The sequence below is a fragment of the Strix uralensis genome, chromosome 8 (genome assembly GCF_047716275.1).
Source record: "Strix uralensis isolate ZFMK-TIS-50842 chromosome 8, bStrUra1, whole genome shotgun sequence".
NCBI classification, from domain to species: domain Eukaryota; kingdom Metazoa; phylum Chordata; class Aves; order Strigiformes; family Strigidae; genus Strix; species Strix uralensis.
In genome coordinates this window covers 6,209,825-6,234,552 of record NC_133979.1, presented here as the reverse complement: position 1 = coordinate 6,234,552, position 24,728 = coordinate 6,209,825, and the positions used below count along the sequence as shown (strand labels likewise).

General features: G+C 58.4%; 1 protein-coding gene across 6 annotated transcripts in view; it reads right to left on the bottom strand.

Moving 5' to 3' along the window:
- The window catches only part of SSBP3 (single stranded DNA binding protein 3), a 55,923-nt gene extending 37,808 nt beyond the window's left edge, over positions 1-18,115 (bottom strand). For 2 of the 6 annotated variants that reach the window (XM_074875985.1, XM_074875987.1), the window contains exons 1-4: positions 17,902-18,112; positions 17,686-17,758; positions 17,432-17,493; positions 16,668-16,752 (exon numbers count right to left, since the gene is read on the bottom strand). In XM_074875985.1, coding sequence (XP_074732086.1) covers positions 16,668-16,752; positions 17,432-17,493; positions 17,686-17,758; positions 17,902-17,957 — 276 coding nt within the window. In that variant the 5' untranslated portion in view covers positions 17,958-18,112. Of the gene's footprint in view, positions 1-16,667; positions 16,753-17,431; positions 17,494-17,685; positions 17,759-17,901 lie in introns of all 6 variants that reach the window. The other 4 variants (XM_074875986.1, XM_074875984.1, XM_074875982.1 and 1 more) reach the window with 4 other exon arrangements.
- Positions 18,116-24,728: the final 6,613 nt, after the last annotated feature.

Sequence of the window (24,728 nt, the reverse complement as noted above, 5' to 3'; positions counted from 1 at the left end):
CCGTGGGAAGCCCACACTGGAGCAGGCTCCTGGCAGGACCTGTGGTCCCGTGGAGAGAGGAGCCCACGCTGGAGCAGGTTTGCTGGCAGGACTGGTGACCCCATGGGGGACCCACGCTAGAGCAGTTCGTGAAGAGCTGCAGCCTGTGGGAAGGGCTCATGTTGGAGAAGTTCATGGAGGACTGTCTCCCATGGCAGGGACCCCACGCTGGAGCAGGGGAGGAGTGTGAGGAGCACCCCCTGAGGAGGAAGGAGCAGCAGAGACAATGGGTGATGAACTGACCACAACCCCCATCCCCTGCACTGCTGCAGGGAGGAGGTAGAGAAATCGGGAGTGAAGTTGGGCCTGGGAAGAAGGGAGGTATGGAGGAAGGTGTTTTAAGATTTGGATTTATTTCTCATTATGCTACTCTGATTTGACTGGTAATAGATTAAATTCATTTTTCCCCAAGTCGAGTCTGTTTTGCCTGTGATGGTAATTGCTGAGTGATCTCCCTGTCCTTAACTCGACCCACAAGCCTTTCGTTGTATTTTCTCTCCTCTCTCCAGCTGAGGAGGGGGAGTGATAAAGCAGCTTTGGTGGGCACCTGGCAACCAGCCAGGGCCAACCCACCACAGGCAATTAGCACCCGGCGAGGTGGGATGGCTAAGAGCAGCGGGCATCTCCAGAGAGCCGGCATGCCGTCAGCACGGCAGCGCTTCCTGGATGCCAGGTTTTGGCGAGGAAGATGTGTCTTGTGAACCTCCATGGGGCTGAGCTGGGGCTCCAAAGAGGTTCTCCAGTAAAGTGCTGGGCTCTAACAAGGTTTCACTGCAAACTGTGCTGAACCCCAGAAACCCCTGTAAAGGTCTGACCATGCACACCAGCTGGGAACACGCATGGGGAAACACTGAGCTGAGTTCCTTCCACCCTGCCCTGAAGCCCAACAAGACCAAAAGCCTTCTGCAGCCCCCTGCTCAGGCGCCTTCCCCAGCCGTTTCAGCCCTTCCTCAGCTTCCCATCCCTCCTTACGAGCCCTCTGGTTTTGTGTGGAGAGTGTTTTTCCTTCTCTCTCCGCTCAACCCACCCACGCCAGTGCTGCCTTTTCTATCGGCAGCGAAGGCAGGCGAGGAGGAGCGATGGTGTTTTGCATGGGAAGAGCGGGGAAGTGCCAGGCGCCCACTCTGAGACCTCTACCTCTGCACACCTTCTCTAATATAAAAAAATTTTATATATATATATAAAAATATACAATACATATACACATCAAAAATACTGCTGGTGAAGCCAAGCCAAGGGGCAATTCAGGGTTGTACAGTTGTCATGCTTGCAGTCAAAACCAATCTCCCAGGTTGGGTATCACACATTTTGGCGATGTTTCATCTCCTGACAACCCCATAAGAACAACCCAACCACTCGCAACCAGCATGAGCCCCCCCCCAGGGAGGCAGAGAGCCCCCAGCACGGCTGCTGAGGACCAGCAGCAACCACTGCTGCCTTTGGAGGGAGAAAGCCTCTTCTGCGTATGCTGGCTTCACCTGTTGGGAAGTCTCAAAAAAATACTGGTTTTGGAAGAAGCAGGTAAAGCAAGGGAAACCCAGCTGCTCCAGTGGCTCCAGCCAAAGAGCCACAGGAGCCTGGCTGTGGAGGAACCTGTGTGGGAACCCAGGGATGCTCCTATAGCAAACCCACAAAACCCCACATTTCTTTCTTTTTAGAGATAGCCGATGATTTTTCCTTATTGGGGAGGGACCTTTCCTTTGGTATCTCCTTTGGGAGGACCAGATGTGTCATGCTGAGCAGCTCTCACGACTGCGATCGCTTGGGGTCCCTTGGAGATGCACCCTATGCTGCAGAGCACCCAGTTGCCAGCACGTGCTTACAACTCAGGCAGCCAGTGAAGCTGCAAATGCCTAAAAAACCCCCAAAACCTGCCCATTCCCTCCCACATAACTCATCCCACCCCATGACCATCTTCATCCCAGGGATGACCCAGGGAGCTCTTTCTCCCAGGAGCAGAGGAGGGGGCTGCACACCCATGGGACACCTCCCACCAGAACCAGATGGGGGTCAAGCACACCAGCCTGGGCTTCAAATCTACCTAGAGGACCACCAAGCCCCCACTGGGGGGGGGGGGGGGGGGGTACAGGGTGGGGGGACCCCATCTTTACCCCAGCAAGCGCTGCCCCCCCTCCCCGCAAGGCTGCGCCGGCTCCAGCCGCTCCCGCGATCCAAGCGGAGCAGATGGCACGCGCAACACTTACGGCTTCGCTTTCCAGCCGCCATCGCAGAGCTGCTTCTCAGCAGGGCGGAGGCGGAGGGAGGGGGGGGGGGGGGGGGAGACGGCTTTTCTTTTTTTTTATTTTCCCTGGGAATTTTGATTTTCTTTAAAAAAACCCCATGTATAATCGTGCACTTGAGACCCAGGAGCCCCTGGCAGGCAGAGCGCAGTGCTCTGAGGATGGACGGTGCGTGCCAGCTGATCGGCAGTCCGTCTGTGCCTGGGAAACCAGCTGACCACCCAAAATCCCCATCGAGAGGGACAAACCCTGGAAAGCCTCACAAAGCAGAGATGGGGGGGAAAAAAAGGGATGAAGCGATCAAAATAAAAGGGCTTTCTAGGGATTTTACTGGCTCGGCTGCATTTCCTCCTCTTTGACGGCTCATACCCTGCTCATCGAGGGGCAGCTTCTGCCACCCCGGCAGGGTGGGCAGGGGGTTTGGAGAAGCATGCCCTGAGCAGAGAAGACCCAGAGGGAAAGACGAGCTGTGTTTCAGCTCCTTGGGACATTAGTCCTGTCTCCACAGCTAAGATGGAGCAAGAGAGATGCTGTCCCACCTGGGGCGATGATGGGCTCTGGGGGCATGCATCAGCTTGTGGAGGCCCAGGTCGGATGCTGTGGCATACCACGGTCCTCTCATCCTACACCAATGGCTCAAACCAGGTTTTTTGCTTCCCAGTGGAAGCCAACACCTAGAACGAGGCTGGGAAACCATAAATCTGGGCATCGCAGACACCAGATTGCTTTCAGCAGCCGCGCTCTGCACAGAGCTCGGCGATAAGTAACAAAAAGTCTGCGCTTTGCGCCGCTGATTTCTTGTCTGGGGATGCATAAAACCTGGGAGATGACAGATCGGCACCTCGATCCAAGAGCATCCCCGCGCTCGCTCTGCCGGAGAGGCGGATAAACAAAGGCGGCTCTCCCCGGCGTCCGCAGGCAGCTGCCACCACCGCCGTGCGATAGCGGGAGGGGGAAAGAAAAACAAAAGAGGTCTGCACCGCCGGGATCCGCGGGAATGGGATGCTCCCGGCGCTATCCCGGCCCTTTTATTCCGTTGGTACTCACAGGGAGCTTGGCCCTGGCCCCTTGGACACCTCCCTCCCCCAGGGGTCTCCTTGCCCAGCCGCCACGGCTGGATGCCAGGGGCAGTCCCATATGCTGTAACCACTCGGCATCGCATAGTGAAGAGCAAAACATCCTGGTTTTGGGCACAGAGAGGGGCTTGGCCATCCCAGCAAAGAGCTCAACGACGATCTGGACCAGGTTGCAGCAGTTTTGTGCCGACGGGCGCTGTTGGGTGTGACAGATGCCTGCCCAAATCCCATGTGAGACTGTGCAGGCAGAAGAGTTTGAGCGCCTGTCCCACAGCACCCGGAGATTTGGTGAGGTCAGATATTTGGCACGGAAGATTTCTGATGCGGTTTCTTAATTCAGATGGCCCCGCCGCTGGCAAGGACTGGCGGGTGCTCAGACACTTCGCATGGGGTGGTCACAACAGCAAGGGAAAAGGGAGCATGCTGGGAAATGCCAACTTGAGGATGCTTCCAAGGAAAAAAGAGAAGGTGGACGCGGCTGTGGCACCAAAACACCCAGGTCTTGATCCATCCATACGTGGACATGTGCTGGTTGTGCTCGCCTGGCCTTGTGAGCTCAGAGCGGCCTAAGGCAGCTGGAATAACACAGCCACGCTCCTCTCAAACCCACCCTCCTTCCCTAACATGCTGGCTGGACGCACGTGTCTCACCCCCATCGCCTTTTCCAACCCCTGCGGACCTGCGCTGCCCTATTCGCTCCCCATCAGTTTGTGGCTTTGAGCCCCAGCTCCTCGCACAAGAGCCCCGCTGCTGGGCTTCACCCCGACAGAGCAGCACAGACCCCAAAATTTGGAGTTTGGAAGTGCGAGCAAGAACTTCTCTAGCTCCTGGAGACCTCACGCGCTATTTCACCAGGCCACCACAGCAAATCGTTCGGACGAAGGGAAGGCAAGGCAGGAAACCATCTTTGCAACCCCAAAGTTGAATAATCATCACCTGGGCTGCGGGAAGCCCTCTCCTTCTCCCCGGGCACCAGCTCCCAGGACCCACCAGCACCTGGGGAGGGGGCCATGTCGCCAGCCCCCCCCGGGGCTTTGCCAAGGAATGCCGGGGGCGGCGGTGGGGGGGAGCAGCCACGGCGGCGGCAGTGCTGGGAAGGGAACCAGCTGGAGAGCCGCAGCCTCATGAAATAATGAAATGCCAAACCAACCCCTGCATCTTCCACAGTCTCTCAGGTCACCTACCAGATTAGGAGGCCTGTTGCTAAGGCAACCATATCTTGCAAGTGCTAGCTGAACTTCCCCATCGTTTTTAACCCTTTAAGGAGCAAAAAAAAAAAAAAAAAAAGAAAAAAAGAAATATGTATAAAAAATAAAATAAAAGGGTAACACCAATGATGCAACCCGCAGGAGAACGGCAGAGGCAAAGCTGGGGGGGTGCCTGGGAAAGGGAAATAAAAGAGAAGGCGCCCCAGCAGCCACCTCCCGTGCGATGCACGCCACGCTGGCTCCCTTCCAGGCGGCTAATAAAATTATTCGGCATCCGCGCACGCACGCGAGACCCGGCAAACTTTCGATGCGCCTGGCACGGCAGCGGGGGGGTGGGGGTGGGGGGGGGGGGGCAGAAACAACAGAAAGTCAGGTTACGCATATGAAATGGGGGCAAACAAAGCAAAAATGGAACTTTTTTTTAAAAATAATAATAATAAAAAAAAAGCCCTCACGGCCTCGCAGACGCCGGGCAAGCCCTGCCGCCGCGGCAAGCAGCCGGCAGGCCGGCGCCGCACGGGAGGGGACAGATGGCCGGCACTGCGCCCGGCAGCGACGTCGGGATGGAGGCGATGGGCGCCTGCGGCCACCCTGCCAGTTTTGCTGCAACCAAGGGCCAGGAGCATCCATGCTGGGGACGCACAGCTTGTCCTCTGCGATGATAAAATAAAATAAAAATAGCCCCCTCAGCACCCAGGGATCACGTCCCAGCAGGGTGATGGGGACCACGGTCCCCTCCTCCAGGAGGATAAAACACCATTTTGAATGCACACAAGCAGGGAGCCCCAAATATTGCAGCTTGCTAGGATAACAGGGAGGCCTGTGAGCAGCAAGAAAAAAAAAAGGAGCAAGGCGATGCACACGCAGCACAAGGGAGGAAAGAAAAAAAAAAAAAAAAAGAGGAAGGAGGGGAGAAAGAGGCATGGAAACGAGGAGAAAATGTGGAGCAGCATAAATCAGGCGGGCGGGGGGAGCCGGGGAGGCATGGCAGCACGTGCTGCGTTCCAAGCGCGCAGGCAGCACACGCGGCCGGCTCCTGCCTGGCAGGGTCAGCACCAGGAAGCAAACCGGCCCCGTGCCCCAGGGAAAGGGGCTCCCACCACCCCCACGGTGCTAATTTGGTGTGGGGTATTGGCTTTGCCACACAGCACACCATGGCTCCCCTCTTAAAATCTCTTTGGGAAAGAACAAGCCTCTGCTGGCACTGCTGCAAAAGGTGCTTGATGGCAAAAATCAAGGGCATCCCCCTTTTTCCACCCCCCTTCCCACCATCAGGCCAGGGTGGGGCAGCAAGTGTAACATTTCCTGCTGAATTCCCCTCAAATGAGAGCAGCAAGATGGAAACTTGCTCCCAAAGCCGCCTTCTTCCCAGCAGGCTGTTCCAAAATCATAGAGACGTGCAAGGGTCCATGTAAACCCAGCCTCGCTTTGCTCTGGGGCTGTGATGAGATGGGGTCGTGGCCAGGCCACCGCACCGAGGGGCTGCTGGCATTGCCACCCAGCTTCGGTCCTGCCCTCCGACCTCACCCCCATGCCAGCACTCCTGCACCTTGCCAACTGGCTGGCAGGAGAAACTTAATTAGCCATGTCCATCAACCCCAAACATCTGTAACCAGCAAAATTTACAACCAGAAATAAAGAGGAGTGACCTTCGCAGTGTTGAAAGACAGTTGGGTTCTTGTATTACAACGGCGGGGACAGGCAAAATTCATTATCTCTAATAGCCGTCCTTATAACCAGATTAAACACAAAGGCAGCAATTCCATATTCCCTGACCCGCCACTGTCCCCATCCCGAGCAGAGGGGAGCTCCCCTCTGCCGCAGAGCCGCTCGCATAAACCCCATCGCTGAAATTTCAGCTGGTGTTTATTCATGCAGCGATCTCCATCCCTCCTACCCGGGAAAGACAATACCCCGGCTCGTCCCACCCCAGCGGGCTGGGGACACCCAGCTGGCGTCACATCCTTCCTGGTCCTTCTCTGGGCAGCGCTGGGGAGATGCTGGGCTCCCCTGCGAGCATCCCGGCGGGTACCAGCGGCGAGCTGCCCCCTGCACCAGGGATGCTGTGGTGGGACCCGGAGCCAGTGCTGCAGATGTCTGCTCACAGGATGCAAAGGAAAAACACCTGGTTTCCAGCACACAACCAAACAGAGCCTGACCCTCCAGAAATAATCATCGTCACGTCCCAGTGCACGTACATTCCCGAGCACGAGGGCTTTTGTCCTGAAGACGCAGCCAAGGCAGCCTCTGGCTGCGAGATGCACGCGGTGCCAAGCGCTGGCCGGGGAGCAAGAGTCTGTTATTTTCATCAGAGGATGTTCTCCAGGGGGACCTTCAGCTGCCAGCCAGGAGAAACAAGCCACTGGAGAAAACTTGAGCCTCCTAATGGCTTTTTCTTCACCACTCCTGGCCCTGGCAGCAGCGTGAGGGCAGCTCCTTCTCCAGAAGGTGAGCACCAGCGGGGCTAGCTGGTTTCTCCCATGTTCAGCAGCAACAAGTCAAACTGCTTGGAAAACACTTAAGGTGGGGGGGAAGCTTCAAATGGACCAGGCGGACAGTGCACCATGCTGGAGCAACGGTAAAAGTTAAAATTAATTAGCTGGCAGGATGACAAAGAAGCCATTGTGCAGCACGGTGGAGCAATCCAAGTACAAAGGCTTTATATAAGTCATGTTGAAAACTCCTTGATGACTGCAGGTAAGGACAGACAAGCTGTCAGGACGTGCCACGACACCCTGAAGGGCTCCAGGACAAGCAAGTAAATGTGTTTTTAATGATGAAACGAGCCCTGGGAGCCCCAGCCTGGACCTTCTCTCCAGAGGAGCCTGGCAAAGGCATGAAGCACCTGGGCGTTATCAGTGCTGTGATGCCCAGGATAAAACAAAACCAACTGGTTTGGGTTTTTCCATGGAAAATTGCACTCAAGCTGGGCTGAAGATGCCCGTGTGCAACGTGAACCGTTTGCTTCCTCACAAGCTCCCACCTCCATCCCCAGCCATACCCCACCAAGCACACCCCTGCTGAAAGCCCCCCTGATGAGACCAAGTGTTCCAAAGCGTGGCTGCCCCTGCCTCAAACCAGACCCCAGCAGAGTCTTACAAAACCAGACCTACCTCCTGGTTCACGCCTGGCAGAGAAAGATCCCAACAGCCAAAGGGTCTCCATCACCAACAGCAAACCTGGGTTCTGCTTCTTGGGGAGAAGCGAGCACCCTCCCAGAGCTACCAGAGATGCAAGAGGGGGGCAAGGGGGGGCTGAAGCTGTGATGGGGAGTCACCCCAATGCTGCTACCAGTCACAACCCCTCCTCCGCTTCCACCTCCCCACCCACAGGCAGATGGGCTGCAGTGTGGGGGGGGAGGCCGGGTGTGATTTACACCCCACCAGCTGCACAGCTCTCCCACAAAAAGGAGCCGAGGGGGTGGGAAGCACCTCTTCCCTCCTCCTCCTTCCTGCAAGTATTGCTCCCAGGCAGGGGGATGCAGGGGCTCAAGGAGCCCCTGGCACCCCACAGGTTGCCCTCATCCCCATGGGGCTCCCCCTCAAAACAGGGATGAGCACCCAGTGAGGGCTGGGCAGAGCAGGAGGGCAAGAAGGGTGCTCTGCCAGGCTCTGGCAGGGGAGTAGAGCCAAGCACGATAGTGCAGCCTTATCTGCCCACCCCAAACCAGGGCACGCTGCAAGGAAGCACCCTGCCCCCTTCCTTGGTGTACACCGCCTTTCTTTCACTTAAAAAAAAAAAACCACCCAACCAAAAAAAAACCCACCCAAAACAACAAACCAAGCTCCCAGCTCCTCCCCAGCCCAGAAGCTGAGCTGCAAGGCACAGCTCAGGGCAGGCAGCAGCTCCCTGCCTGCCTGGGGGGGCAGAGCTGCGACTGCTGGCTGCCCATGAGGGTGATGCAGGGGCTTTTCCCCCCTTACCGTTTCCAGAAATGAATAAATAAGCAAAGCCAAGGCTTGAGACACCCTTGCAGCAAGCCTGTTTTAGGAAGACAGGGGATGCCAGCCAGCCGCTCGCCTTGGTGGGCACCCATCAGTGCTGGACCAGGTGCCCCGGGTGCAATGGCAGCAGCACGGGTGGGAGTTGGGGCAGGATAAAACCCACGGCAGGAAGGAGGGACTGGCTCTGGGCTGGCATGCCCGCTGGGAATGCCATGGGATGCCAGCACCCCAGCCGTGCTGGGCAGGTCGAGCTCACCGGCGAGCCAGAGCTGCTGCTGTGCATCCCCTGCTTCAGTTTGTAGCCAAAAAAATCCCAATTATAGTTGTGAGCTCAGCCTTGTGAGGTTGTAAGAAACTAGCCCAAATCCAGAGAAAATAGGAGGGAAAACCCCCACCCCAGACCCTGTTTGAGGCGAGCAGAAGGGGCAGCAAGAGCTCATTTTCACTACAGAAAGCCACTGCACCCTGGGAGGAGAGGCACCAGATCAAATGTTCAAGGGTTGATGCAGAAACATTAAGAAAAAAAATAATTAAAAAGAAAATGTTAGCTTAAGACACAGCCAGAGGTCTTCCTTTGGACTTTATCTTGAGGCAGCAGGCTGCAGCAGCGCTGCCTCGCACACGGACGGACAGACAGACCCCGCAGCCTTCCACGTGGAGGTGGAAATCACCTTGCTAAAAGCTTCTGGTCGTGGTGGCAATGGCCATGGAGGAGGAAGAGTACAGGAGGTGGGAGAGCGCTTGGTGGCCGGGTGTGAAGCACTGCTCTGCTCTGCTGCCCCAACCACGTGCCAAATATATAGACCCATGCACCTCTATCTATATCCATGTGTACATCTTAATTCGGCATACTGTGTAGATATAATTGCATATATATACACACAGACCTATATATTTTGCTTAATTCTGATGTTAGCGGCCTCCGTGCATACAGCATTAAACTCGGGCAGGAGAGTGGGCATTTCTCCTCTTCTCCAAGAAAGATGTATGATTTAAAGGCACAAACCTGAGACAAAAGAAAAGCTGGCCTTACCGCAGGGGGAGCTGCACCCCATGCATGCCCAAACCTCACCCAAAGCCCCACTGGGTGCCCTTCTAGCCCCAGCCAGGCATGGGCGATGGCCGTCACCACCGCGGGATGCGGGGGGGGCGGGGGCAGCTGGGTCCCACCACGCGTGGGAAGCAGCACCCACAAGCAGCCACCACATTATTTTGGAAATCCCCCTTGACTGCACAGCTGTAGCTTTGAACTCAGCTCCTGGCACTTGTGGCCACGAGCAGGAGTTTTGAGAGAAGAAAAAAAACAAGACCAACCCCAAACCAAGGCGGAGGCGAGGTATTTGTTTACTTGCAAAGAGCTGGTTTTGCTCCCCACTAGCCTGGAGGAAAGCGCTGCTTCCGTCCCGCCGAGCCCCCCAGCACCGGGGGGAGTCTCCCCTTGGGGATCTGCAGGGTCAGAACTCAGAGGGAGAAGCTGCTGGGAAATAAGGGGGGGACGTGCCTGTGGGCTGAGCAGAAGCCTCAGCAGGAGTTTCACAACCTGACCCCCAAGTTGGATGCTGGCAAGGCGGCTGTGTGATGCTCTTGGGGATACCCCCACCATCAGCTGGGCTGGGATGCATCAGGGGGGCATCTCTCCCTCCACCAGCCCCTCTGTTTATATGGATCTCAAGGAAAAACAGGACCAAACGCTGCTGCAGGCGCTCCCCCAGCTTCTCTAAAGCACACCCCCCCCCCCCCCCCCCCCCCCGTCAGCGAGGGTTTCGCACAGCCGGGTGCCATTTAGGTGGTGCTGGCTCTGCCGTGGGGGCGTGCATGGTGAAAGAGGAGAAGGAGCTGGAGCCCCCCGCCCGCTCCCCAGGACCAGCTCTGGCAGCTGTTTCCAATAGATCCAGAAACGGCTTTACAAGAGAAAAATAGGGAACAAAAGGTAGGAGAAAATCCAAGTTTCCAAGGTAAGGAAGGAAATGATCAGGAGAACAGGAAAGCCTCACTCGTACCCAATACACCGCGTCCTGACCTCACGAACCTCCCCACTGCCCGTCGCAGCAGGACAGGGAGCCCCCCCCCGTGCCGGCCAGCCTCCCCCGCACGGCACGGCACGGCACAGCACGGCACAGCGGCTCGCGGCCCCTCGCCCTCTTTGTTCCTTCGAAGGGACCCCGGAAAGCAGGGGAGGGCAGGGCTGTGAGCTTTGTGCTCGCCCAGAGCCAAGCATCTGCCGGGGGCGGCCGCCCCCCCTGCAGCCCACCACGCTGGCGGTGGGTCCCCTCGCCGGCCTCACCGCGCTCGCCCACGTGGCCGTGGTGCCGCCGGGGCAAACAATGGGATGGCGGGCTCGCCACGCAAGGCCTTCCTCCTCCTCCTCCCTGCTGCGGGCTTTGCCTGCCACCAGGAGCTGGCCCCTCTCGAGCACCGGGGAGGAGGGGGGGGTTAAAAAGAAAAACAAAAAAATACAAAAAACCCACAGAAAATATGAAAAACTCAGATCTGCCTCGTGACTGCACATCACTTCGTGCAAGGCGAGGGCACGCTGACCTGTGCACACTGAGATGGGCAAAGGGGACGGCAAGATGGGGACCTCCCTGGGCAGCACCCAAGCACAGCCCCCCCCCAGCACCCAGGGGTGCAGGGGATCCCCGCCCATGGCATGAACCCCGACCTGCCCTCCCATCCTCAGCCAGGACTGAAGAAATCCTCTCCTCTCCTCCCGTCCCACCCCCAGCTTTGCCAGAGAAACCCCTCCCGGATTGAAGCTGGAGAAACTTTGCATCTTCACACCATTTGTTGACATAAAATCCATCCCCTGCCTTACTTTTGCAGAGGCACTCGGGGTGGGGTGGAGGGGGGGGAACGTCTGTTTCCATTTGAAACTGTCAAAATTAGCATTCAGTAATTAAAAATCACACCCTTTCTCTTAATAACCTAACCAGCATGATACAATCAGGTTGTGCCAACTCTTTAATCTAATTGACTAATTACAGATTTTAATTTAGTCAGTTACTGAACAACTGTTGACAATTTGTTTTCATTAGGGACAGAACAGGATAAATATTTAGGCTCCCCAGTCAAAGACTAAGACATAAGCTCTGGGCTCTGACCTCCGGTTTCGCACCGACAGCTTCTCCATCGGCACCACCCATGGAAAGGTGCCGCTCTGGAACGCCCCGGTCCCACTGCCGGGCAGCGGGAAGCACGGCAGCGGAGGTCGCTTCATCACAACAGCAGATATTGTTTAAAATATAAAATTAAACTAATCCAGCTTTGCATGGCACTCCAGTAAAAGCAGGGTTTAAGGGACACTTGGGCTCACAGGCAGGATGGGCACAGTACCCTAAACTGGGAGGGAAGGCTGAGCCCAGTGTGCTGCTGGGAGAGGGAATTTCTGTATTTTTTTTTTTTTTAAGTGATGTGGAGTTTTGCAGCTGCTCCTGGCAGCCTGCCACTCCCGAAGGAAACTCCTCTCTCCGGTTACCTACCGGAGAACCCTGTCCCTGCAGAGCGGAGCTGGATGGAGCCCAGACAGAGCATGGTCCTGCGCAGAGATGGGACGGAGCTGTGCGTGCCACCGGCTGAGTCTGTGCCCAGGGCTCAGACAATGCCCATGTGGGCTCCCAGGGACCACACAAAGGTGTTTCAAACCTCTGTCCCCTCATTGTGCCAAACCTGCCCCAAAAACACCTGCTCTCTTATGCAATGTTTGTAATACACTGGCTGCAAAAGGCACATTGCAGAGGTGCTCATGGACCACCACCACCACAGAAGCACTTATGGACCACCACCACCACTGCAGAAGTGTCCATGGACCACCACCACCACCACTGCAGAGATACTCATGGACCACCACCATCACACTTGCTGGTCCCACACCCACCCCACGCAGCTGTGGGTGCTTGGGCCAAGAGTCTCAGAATCTTCGCTGGAAGACAACAGCCTGGCATGGGAGAGGTGACAGTCACACTGAACCCCTCAAGCATTGCAGAGCATCTCCTCCCAGGAGGGGTCCCACGCAGCCATCTCGCCTGCTGAGGTACCACACCATGCGGTGGCCACACGGACCGCCCGGGGAGCGGAAGATGCTGTGACAATGAGGAGAGGAGCCCCAGAAGCTCAGGGACACCCAGGCAGTGATCCTGGGATGGGGCGCCTGTCCCACAGCCAGCCGGGGTGCGATGGGCAGATCCAGCAGAGAAGGACCACTTCCCACGCCTCATCTCCAAAGCGTGGCCGGGAGGGCACTTACAGGGGGGTGGGAAATGGCTGGGTTTAGGGTTCAAACTCCAGTGCCTGAGTGACACCCCCAGCACGTGCCACCAACAGGCCAAAACCCTTCCAGCCCCTTGGGTTTCACCTCGTTCCCCACGGAGCAGTCTTGCACGCCAACACTAGCAAGGCAGAATGCTACATCCATCCATCACCAGGGGCTTCAGAAACCCCCTCACCAAGATCACAATCCAAGGGGAACTGTTTCAGATGGTGGGGAACAAGGAGGAGCCCTGGTTGTTCCCAACCAGGATGGGAGGACACGAGACACACCATCTTTTCCCAGACCAACCACCACCTTTGCAGCAGTAACCGCCCCTGCTGCAGCAGAGCATCCTTCCAGACCCAAGTTAGAAAGAACTGCAGCAGCTTTCCAAAGTTAAAAAAAAATAATAAAAAAAAAATCAATCAATGCTTTGCGTTAATGGCAAGTTGAAGCCACCACTCCGTAGATCTTGCATTGCAAACAAAACAGCATTTCAAGTGCTCCCAAGTGTGGGTCCTTCTGAGAGAGGAGCAGAGGGAAGGATGAAGTCAAAGTCTCTGGCAGCCAAAGGCTACCCTGATTTTTCTCTCCTGCACATTGAAGCTCCGTACAGGCAGAGCAATACCACAAAAAGTATGTAGCAACAGTCAACTAGATTTAAGTTCATTTTCTGTAGCTCGAGGCCAAAATCGACTGAAGTGGTTCTGGTGATCAAGTTTTCTGCAATTCCCCTTTCTATGTATTACCTCTTTGACAGAAATTCACTGCGGTATTTAAACTGGCAGTCATCACCGCTAACTCAAATTGTATTGGCTTTCATGGCGTTGAAATGCTCAACTGCGACCAGCCATCGGCCAATTCGCAGATAACGCGGCGGCTGAAATCCCCTGTCATGCCGAGCGATCCCATTGCAAGCTCGCCGGCTGTGGGAGCATACCGTAATGCCGGCGCGCTCGCCTGGGGGCTCTGCCCGGCAGCGGAGCCCAAATCAACAGCTACAGGTTGAGTTTTAGGAGTCGACGGGTGCTCGTGGTGCTGTTAACTTGGATAAACTCTTTTGATTCAGGTGGGAGAGGCTGACTAATAATCCTCCAACCAGCACAACTCGTTAGTTGTGTTAACTCGCAGCCGTGACAGAAGGAAAGAGAAGCGTGGTGTTCCTCCCGCCTGTGCCAGGTGAATCCCGGCTCCCACCACCTCTCTCCCAACAAGCACCTCTCTACTGAATCCCAGCAGCCTTTTGTCCTGTCTTAGGAGAAAAACCTCAGGAGAAAGGTAAAAAGCAATATTCCTAAGCCACTGCAAGAGCCCACGCCTTTCAAGGGTTGCCCAAAAAAACCCAGAGGGGTGGGATTTCTCCTTTTTTTAGATTCCTCACTAAAGAGTTAAATATTAAAAACTGGAGGGGGAAGTTGGTGATTTGTCCTGCTGTTCCTAATAGTTTTCATAGGGTTACGCTGGGAAATGAAGTGGAAATGACACAGCATGCCAATCTCGCCGTTAGCACCCCGCTAACGAGGCACACCGCTCCCCCTCCCAAAGACGGGTCTCCTGGGCGAGCACCCCTCCGGCACCGGCTACGGGAGGGCGGCGTGCCAAACCCCAGCTGGCCCAGCACTGCTGCACCGCTCCCAGAGCATCCCCGTTTCGTCCTGAGAGTGGCACAGTAAATACATCGTCTTTGGGTAAACAAACACCGTATTTCAGGCAAACACTGAGCTGGCCGCGCAGACATTGCCCATCGTTGGCCAAGTGTAAATACGATGCTTTACCAATCTGGGGCAAGACTTATATCAAGATATTTTTAACCACAACCACCATATGAAGAGATTCATGACTCACTGGTCCAGCTCCCTTCAGGGCTCGTACCCCATTATAGCTGCCACATGCCGCTGATGGGTTGTGGGGTTTGGTGCTTGAGAAAAACCTGCATTCCAACTCCAGCGCCTGTCGGTGAGGCTGGCCACAGCGCTCACCGGTACCGGCAGCCCGCCCCAGCACAGAGGCTGGTGAGAAACAAGGCGCTATTCACACTCCCCCAGTTATCACTCGGTTCTTTGGTCAATATTTAAGTTTTGGCTGGGTAGGTCCCTCACCCTGTAAAGTACACGACGTGCCAGGAAAACACCGCTCCTTGGCAAAGGACTGTGCCATCCGTCACTGGCCACGCCGGGTAGAAGCACAACCCTGTTTTGAGGCCAAAACATGCCCAGGGAAACCAAACCAGTGCCACCAAGTCAAGGGGAAGGGGAGCAAAAAAATCTTCTTACAAGTCTTTTCGGTAAAACCCAAAAGGTAAAGCACTTGGGGCTGTTACAAAACTGCATTACACTGAGAATTAAAAACAATCAGGATTGTGTCTATTTACTGTAAGCTTAAAGCAACATGTATTAAAGAAGTTTATGCGAATCATCTAATGCACTCAGGCCTATTGTTAGAGTTATTACCAAGCTAAAAAAAGATTAATTTCTCTAAATACACTAAATCCTCAGACACGATGGAGGAGACTGCTGTGAACGAAGCATTACCATGTCTTGGTTGTTAATGTTATCTTCACCTGCGGCTTTGTCGCCTGAAGATCTACCTTTGCCTTACTCCCGATGAGCCCGCTGTCCCAACTGGGCTCCAAAAAAGGCAGAATTTGGCCTAAAACACCCAGGAAGTGAGCAGCTTCCCACGCCAAGCTGAGCATCAGTAGATGTACTGCCAGTTGTCAGCTCTGACCCTCAGTTCAGGAGTTCACCATCTTAATCTGACCCAGTGAAAACAAGCAATGCAGAGAGCGGCCGCAGGGAGGGACGGACAGACAGACAAACCCCCACCTAGCAAACACCCAGACCCACTTCCCCCACGCCCCAGCGGGACGGGCATCTTTGCACCCTGGGCAGAGAGGAGAGGCAGCTCAGCAGACAGCCGAGGCTCTCTGGCCACCTGGCACTGCCTGCACCCCAGGGTGATCGCTGCGCCCAGCACCGGCACGCAGGAGCATCGCGGAGGTCCCCGAGACACTGGCCCGGCGCTGCTCGCCGGCAAACCCTCGTGCATCCCAACCCAGGCATGTTGAGGCAACGAGAAACTCGGGAAGGGAGGAAAAATGGTTTCCATACCATAGGCTCCCCGGAGCAGACAAAACCAGCTCCTGCTACAGGGTTTAAACTCACTTGACTGGGGTCCAAGCCCGCAGCCAGGTGACTAATCCTTTGATGCAAATTCCTCCCGATGCTGCAGATGCGGGCGACACGCGCGGGACGGGAGCGGGCAGCCCACCCGTCGCCCACCAGAGCCGACACGCCACGCGCTCTCGCCAGGAAGAAGCTTTTTGGGAGGCATCCCGCCCCAGGAGCGTCATCCCGGGGTCACACTAACACCCCTGCAGAGAACAACCCAAAACACTGACAGACAAGATGCACACCGGCAACCAAGGGGGGTCTGCAACACCACCTTCAACGAGCAAACACCTTCAACTGGCTGGTGTCAAGGGAGGACTCGGACAACCAAGGAAGCCCCCAGCCTTGCCAAAGGCAGGGAAATATTCACTGGGGCATTTTGGGGAATCCCCCCTTCCTCCCCACCACAATCCAACCCCTGCCCACCCTTCGAGGCATCCTCAGCATGAAATATCTCACCATCGATCCTCTAGTAAATGCTTTGTTGTCCATCGCTATACAAAACTGCTTAATTCTACCAGTAGCCTGAATGCCTTTAAGTGCTTAAGATAAGGATCTGAGCTAATTTACATAATTGCAACATTATGAAATACTGTTCAGTCAAATCAGAACATTGTTGGCTAAAAAAAACCAAAAAAACAACACATGCTTTTGCCAGGGGGTTACGTTGGCTCTCGATGCACCGGAGAAGCCGGAGCTCCCCAACACCGTGATTACCGCGAGGATTAGAAACTTGTTACTCACGTAGTCATGAAAGGCTTTCGCTTCACTCGAATGTTCACAAGTGTCTCGCCTTTCGGGAGCTGCGCAGTAAAGGTCCCAAAACACGCTGCGTGGCGGAGAAAGTCAAGAGAGGAGGCAGTTACTCATCGGGGCTGGCGCACTGAGGCGGGGGGTCACTGGAGGTGAGCAGCTTCCCACCCCACTGGGCCCACGGACGGGGAGGGGACCCCAGCCGGATCCGGCCGCGCATCCCAGCTCGACGCCACTCGGACCTCTGGAAGTGCCCGACCCGGCGCTGCTGCCCCCAGGATGGGCGACATGGGGTTGTTTTATGGGGAAAAAGCAGCCTTGGAGGAGTAACTTCTCCAGCCCTCGCAGCCATCCTGCCACCTCCTCCTGCTTTCCCCCGGGCGCCCCAATGGCCCCGCCACAACTCGGTCCCTGCGGCCGCCCCCAGCAGCTTTCCGGCCCCGCTGCTGCTGCCGCCCCGGAGGCCTGCCCGCCGGCCCACCGCCTCCAGCCCGTTCCCGCGGGGCCGGGGGAGGCTCCGCCGCGCCTCGACGCCCCGCGGAGAGCGAGGAGCCGGGGCGGCGTGGGGCTCGGCGAGCCGGTGCTGACTCACGCCGTCGCCGGGGCTTTGCCCCGTGGGGTCCCGCTTCGCCGGAGGATCCCCCCCCGGTGCACCCACTCCCCCACCCACCGCGGGGCTGGCAGACAGCTTGGGGGCTCCCACCCGCCACGGGGCACCCGCCCGGACGGTCGTCGTCGGCCCCCCCAGCACTTACCACCACCAGGAGTGCAGGAAGCCGGGGGGCTCGCCCAGCGTGATGTTCTTCTCCCACCGGATCTGCGGGCGAGAGGAAGGCGGGGGTGGGTAGGACGGGGGGGTGTGGGGGGGGGGTGTGGGGGGGTGGTCACGAGTGGGCGTGGGCCCCCACGCGCGGCGACCCCCCAGCGCCGCCGCCGCCCCGCGCAAGATGGAGGGCGGGCGTGCGTGCGGCGGCGGCGCACAAAGGGCGCGGGGGGCGGCGGGGCTCACCTCGGACAGGAAGGTCTGCGCCGACTTCTGGGCGCCGACGTGCAGCAGGTACTCGTAGACGTACAGCGCCAGCCTGCAACAGCCGAGCGGCGGGTCGGCGGCGGGGAACGAGGAGGAGGAGGAGGAGGAGCAGCAACCCCCCCCCCGCCACTAACCCCGCACAAAGCCACCCCGCCGCCGCCGCCCCGCTCCCCCCGCCGCCGCCGCCGCGCTTACTTCTCCCGCGCCTGCCCGTCCGAGGGCACCGCCGAGCCCTTCCCTTTGGCGAACATGGTCCGCGCCGAGGAGGAGGAGGGGGGCGGCCGCCGCCCGCCGCCGCCGCCGCCGCCGCCGCCGGGAGCCGCTCTGCCCGCCGCCGAAGGAGCGCCGGGGGCTGTCAGAGCGCCGGCCGCCGCCGCGCCCCCATCGCCCCGCGCCCGCCGCCGCCGCTCGCTGCGCCCGCCGCGCCGCTGGCCGCGCACCCGAACGTGGCCGCGCCGGGCACCGCCCCCCCCCCGCCGACGGGCGCTCGCTCCCGCCAATCACCGCCGAGGGAGGGCGGGGCCGACCCGCGCCACGCCCCCTCTCCGGAGGCGGCGGGCGGCCTCCCGCGGCGGGGAAGGAGGGAGGGAGAGCGGCACCGCGCAGGTCCTAGAGTCCCCTCCCCGGCCCAGCCCGCAGGCAGCGCCGCTCCCCGGGCCCGCTGCCGCGCCGTGGCCCTTTAAGGCGCCGGGCCGCGGCGCGCAGCGGCCGCTGATTGGTCGGCGCGGCGGAGACCTCGGAAGGGGGGGCCTTGAAACCGCCCGCCGGGCGCTGAAGGGGAGGAGGAGGCGGAGGAGGCGGAGGAGGCGGGGGGGGGGGCGGAAGGCGGCGTCGGTGGGGCCGGGCGGGCGCTGTCTCTGGCCGCGGCGCCGGGCGGGACCCGCCGGGGACGGGCCGGAGGTGGTGAGGGGGCGGGGATCAGCCCGGCCCCCCCACTCCCACCGCCTCCGAGCCCGGCCCTGGCGGGTCCCGCCCGGCGCCGCGCACCCCCAACCCCGCGCTGCGGGCGGTTACCTCAGGGCGAGGCGGCCCTGGCTGTGAGGAGCCCTGAGGGGAGCCCGGGGCCGGCTTTCCCCCGGCTGCCAACTTCAGCGCCTCTAGTCACGGGGCGAGGCTTGCGGTGGGGCCTCGCTGCCTGTTTGGCTTCGCTGCCCTCAAAAACAAGCGGGGAGAGGCACCCCCGTGGCGCTGGAGAGCACAGGGTGGTGCTCGGGCCTGGACTGGGGGGGTCCCAGCCCTGCCGCCATGCTGGTGTCCCTCAGAGGGGGCTGTGGGGAGCCCTTTTGCCTCTCACCAGGGCTCTGCTGTAGGCTTGGGCAAGGCCATGCTGCACCGCTGCTTTCGAGGAGGCTGGGCTTTGCCTCCCCTCGCCCCACCAACAGCCGTTTTTAAGGGAAGGCAGGAGCCCACCGAACTAACCAGCACTCCCGGGTTCTGGGGGCAGTTTCCACGGGAACAGATGTTGGAGCAGCACAAAAATAAGGGCTTCAAAGAGCTCTTGCCCTGCACCGGCCTCACCTCTACCTTCCAAAATGGCTTGCTGAACAAAAAACCGGCGGGGACGGAGGCTGCACACTGGGTGGGGGTTATGTGATTAGTTCCTGATCGTTAAAAGCGGGGTGGTTACACGCACCAAGCCTCATGCTGCAAAACGCTGAACAGCTTGAGGAGTTTGAGCAGGGCCGTGTGGGCCCGGCAACCCGCCTGTGAGGGCAAGGAGGCTGGGGGTGCCGGCCTGGGGAGCCGCGGGGTGTAGGAGTAACTCCTCCGGCGGCAGGTAGTGCTGCTGCACCCCGTGGGAATGTTCACGGCCATCCGGACCTGCCTGAGCAGGGCTAAACTCGCTTTAAAGCAAGGTTTAAAACAAACGGGGGGTGGGGGGAGAATAATCTCCTTGCAATGCGGTAGGTCGAAAAGGATCAAAACTTGAAGGCGTTTGAGATCCTCTCTTTGGAAAGAGACAACCTGGCGCTTTGCACGAGTTTTGCTTTGCAGGGTGAGGGCCGGGGTGACGGTGGAGACGACGAGACGGGCGTTGGGGACTCTGCTCCCTGCACGCCTCTGTGGCAGAGACTGGAGGGCCAGGCCAGACAAATCCCAGACTTTGTGTCTCCCGAACCTTCGCGTCCCTCTGCTCCTCTGATGAGGTCAAAAATAACCGGGAGCCTCCCCAGGGACTGAGGCTATGGGATAAATTTGACCCTCCAGCAGCACGTGAGATGTTCACTCAATATCCCCGTTTAAAAATAATACTCTCGTATTCTGTACCTTCTGCGTGGAGGTGGAAAGCATTACTGCCGCTGGTGTGATTGGCGCCGAGCCCTCGGCAGCAAAAGGGCCTCTCCCTGCCCAGAATATCGCCCTGCCCCGCTCCTGTTCATCGGGAGCTTGTTTTCTTTTAACTCATTGATTTTCTGGGGTAGGTGAGCAGACAAAACCCAGCCGCCTCCTCTCCCTGACCCTTGGGGTCGTCTGGGACGTGAAGCTAGAGTGGGGAAATGCGGTGGGAGCTGGGATCTCTGCCTCCTCAGCAGCGGGATTGCCGTTCTGTGGTGGGAGGGGAGGACGTCCCCGAGGGGCTGGCGGGGGGGCCGGGAAGCCGCCTCGGCTCTCCTCCTCTCCTCCAGACCAGCTCTAGTTCTCAGCTGCTGCTGGGGGAGATGGAGAAGAGCGGCTGAGGGAAAGCGTCCCATAAGCGTCCCCAAAATAAAGTATTGATATTGCCAGAGCCCAACCTGCCAGCCGCCGAATGCCGGCCCAGCGAGGGCAGAAACTCCCAGCCCCGTGTGAATTCAGCAGGTACCAGCCCTGCCTTTGCATCTCCCGCGACCTGGTGATTAGAGCAAATTATAAGCCGGTGCTTTGGACTAACTTAGCTAAAGATCAGAAGGGAGACTAATTTCATATCATCACCACCACAGAACGCAATTAAATGGCTCTGCAAAGTTTTAACACAAGTTGTGACAGGAAATTTAAGAAAAAAAAAAAGAACTCCCCACACCCGAAGCCAGCAGCTCTGTCTAGCCGAGTCGCAGGAGGACGTACCAAGGCCACCGAGTGCTCCCAAGGCTTGGAGGGCGACCTGTGGGGCCACCTTATTCTGCCAGGCTTTCCCTTCCTCCCCGGAGTTTTTCTTGGGTTGCAGCAACGAAAGCACCAGAATTCATGAAAAACCCCCAACCCAAGAGCCCAGCTGGTTGTTTTAACCTGTGGATTTCTCCCAGCCGGGGCTGCGTTGCAGCACCCACCCAGCGGGTACCTGCCAGAGCCCCGCTCTGCCGAGCCCGAGGGCAGGAGAAGGTGCCGGGGAGGGGGGAAAAGGCAGCGTCCCCCGGGCACAGCGAGGGGGAAGGCACAATTGCTGTGGGATCCCCGTGGGCAGGCTCCCCGTGGGCAGGGATGCGCAGCAGGAAGGACAGGTTTGGGAGGGAGTAGCTGTGGGAAGAGTGGCCTCTCCACGTTGCATATTAACGCTCCGCGTGCTTTAATTGTGGTGGGACTGATCGTGTGGAACCATTCGCGTGCCGTGCGGAGGAACATGGATTTTTCGGGATGCCTGCCTGGCTCGCAGGCTCTCAGCCATGGGGAGGGGGTGGGCCGTGGGATGCAGGAAGAGGTGTCTCGTCTCCCCCCGTCCCCTGTCGTGTCCCCCCCCCCCCCCCAGGGGCGCCGCTGGAGTCACAGCTCCTTCCCCGAGCCCCTGAATCATCCCCACTGCCATCTGCTGCACCCTCGCTCTTCCCCGCAGATGTCCTTCTTCCTTCCCCAGAAGGAGATGAGAACCGAGGATGAGGTGCCAAACGCGACTTCAAACAGCATCTAATAAAACACAGGATTAATTTCTTCTGACTGGTTCAATGGCTCTGATTAAGCAGAGCAGGATTTAATTAGCTTGTTTGGACTGCCTCGAAACCCGTGCCAAAGGTGGGGGAGTCAGCAGCTGGGTCCCCCCGGGCCCTGACCACGAGCAGGACCTTTCCCCCGTGGAGCAGAGCCCGCTGCCTGCCCTGCCAGGCCGGCAGCTCCTTCGGGATCCCCCAGTTGCTCTTTACCACCCAGGACAGGTGCCCTTGGCTGTGCTTAATCCCGGTGACACCCACAGGGCAGGCATGGGGAGGAGCGGGACAGGAGATGATGGGGACACAGGTTGGTGGCCCCGCCAAGGGGACGCTTCTGTCTTCCCAAGCTGCGTCTCACCCTCAAAACCCTGTGCCTCTTGGCATAAACCAAACTCGCCCTGCCACTGAGTCCTTGAATTTAAAGTAACCCTGTTCTCTCCCTGATTTACTACCAGTTGCTGGCTCCTCTCCTCTCCCTCCGCCTGTCTCCTTTAACCCATTTCATTATCTATGCTAGCTTAGGCTTGTCTACGTGGGAACATCACGGTGAAGTTATTGCAAAATAGATGGGCTGTGAATGTAAAGCGCGGCAGCTATTCCCCAGCAGCTCCCTGCGTGGCAGCTCAGATTCCTTACCCGCAATACCTGCGTTAACCTCGGCTGCAGGCAGGCACTGCAAAGTGTCAAGCAGGAGCACCCATGTGGGACATGGCTCCAAGGCTTTCCCTGGCCACTGGACGCGACGCTGTGTCCCCAGAGCTGGGATTTTAACTCTGCGGGTTCCCGTCATTGTAGAGGAAACAGTAGAAGGCTCAAAGGGAGAAAGAGCCAAAGATAACAGCCGGGGAGCAGGACTTCCCCGTCTGAGGAGCGCAGATGACTTGTGAGCCCCAAACTTGCGCTCTGGGGTGCGGTTGGACTCCCAAGGAATGGGGCGGGCTGCACACCAGTGAAACCCAAAATGTCAGACCCTTGTCACCCCATAGCCCTGACAGAATGTCACCTCTGCCCACCTCCTGCCAGTGCCAGCCACTCTGGGCAGGTCAGGTCCTCCTGGTCCCCACCTGCCTTGTTGCTAGCCTACATCTCCCAGCAGAGGACATTTTGCAATTAAATATCCCCTTCCCAAGCAAACCAGCACTGTCCTGCCCAGCGTGGTGGCATGGTGATACCCCCCAGCCTGGCTCCTACCGGTGATGGGGGTCTGTGTCTGGCCCTGCTCGTTCCCTGGCTCCGGTGGCAGCTATGTGGGGCCAAGCAGGGCACTGGCGTGGGGTGAGGATGCCGCAGGGGGTTACATATAGGTGCTGCCCGTAGGTCTCCTATGGCAGTGGTAGAGCAGAGACCCTCCCGGGGAGTCCCAGCAGAGCTGTGTGTGCCTGCAGACCCTATAGACAGTGCGTGTTTTAGGGTTTCCTCCATATCCCACAGGGATGGCCTCCGAGCTGTGCTACCTACCACCCAGCATCAGCCCTTCTCAAGCGAAGGGTTGCAGCCTTGCCAGGGTGGCAGTGAGTGTCAACTGCCTCAGGAGCCAGGCAGAAACCCTGCTGCACCCACTAAGTAGCTGCAGTTTAACGTCAGTGGTTTTCTTACCCCCTTGCCCTCGGCGAGGAGGGGTTTAGCTGGGGAGCGGGCACCCAGCCGGCATTACAGGATCTAAATCCAGCTCTGCTAAGTCTGGTCTCAAGCCTCCTCGCTTTGCCGGGACAGTGCCTTTGGGTCCTTATCTCTCCCATTTCTTCTCCAGGCTGAGTCCCTTATCTGTCACCTCTTCCATCTGTCCCCGCCTGATACGCGTGGCCGGCAGTGCCCCGAGCCAACCACCCCCGCCAGCACCCTGCAACGGGCCGGAGCGTCTCTTTGGCTCTGCTTTCCCCTGATGCTTCACCGGAGGGTGATCTTGACTTTCAGAGCAGACGTCCCCCCACTGCTGCCACAGGCCCCGCGGGTGGTCCCACACCAGGGTGGATGGGTGCTGGGTGCAGGCGTGGAGCTGCAGATCTGCTGTGAGCGCAGTGGCAGTACGTGTGTTTATTTTAGCAGCCTTGTTTTAGGCAGAAAGCTGCTGCAGGGTGAGCTGTGGTCCAACTGGCTCCGCTGCCTGCAAGGGTTTCCTCCGCCACTCCCAGGAGCTTTTTGGGAGAAAGGAGGACTTCAGGAGCTGGAGGAGAGGCTTCCCAGGCAGCAGCCTGCCATCGGAGCCAGCGTCCTCCAGGACACTCGCCTCTGCAGCATCCTCCAAGGTTTCAAAATGAGCCCTGGCTGCTCGGAGGCCTGGCCCTGGCTCTGCTCACACACCCAGGCACGCTCGCAGGCAGTGAGGGGACCCGGCCGACGCTCATCCAGCCCCTTGGCTGCTGGGTGCTGCGTGCATCAGGCTCACCCCCAGGCCGTGGCCCACCGCCCTTCCCCGCTCCCACGCTGCACTGAGCGCCCCTTTTCCTAACCCCCAAAAAAAGTCTTTTCATCGAGCTGATGTTTTCCTGGCTTGCACCTTCACTTTGTCATATGGAAACGCTGTGACTGGCTCTCCCTCTCTGACCTTCAGGTGGGGAGCCGCTTCCCCCCGCCTGCTTTCACCTTTACTGTTTTAAGCTCGGTCTCTTCCTTCTTCCTCTGAGCACTCATCATTCGCATCTAGCCTGCACGACTTGCTGACCCAGCACTCCTGCCCGCTCCTCCATCCGTTTTACCTCCACGCGTAATGTGCTTCCATAATCTTCCCTAGGAAGGACGTGCAGAGTGGGGTCGTGGTGCCGTATGGGGGGCTGCGACCACGCAAAGGTCCCCGTGCACCAGCCCGTGCACCACCTGGGGCCCCGCACCTGGGTTTTCCTCACTGTCCACCCCAGTACTTGGTCCAGACACTTCCAGGGATGTGGGAAACCCCAAAACATCTAATTAGGGGGCTGTCTGTATGACAGCAATGCTCCTCTGTGATCCCCCCCACTGTGCTCACCGGCTCGCTGGCCCTGGGGACCTTTGCACTAAGCCAGGCTCAGCGCTCAGGCTGTCCACATCCCCCTCACATCCTTGCCCTGGCTGCTGCCAGATGAGTGGGGAGGGGGCAGGGGCTTGTGACTGCCTGCAACAACAACCCGGGGGCGGGGGGGGGGGGGGGGAGCAACAGCCCAGTACAACAGCCCAGATGGGAACGATAGCCCAGCTCTGCCTATGCCA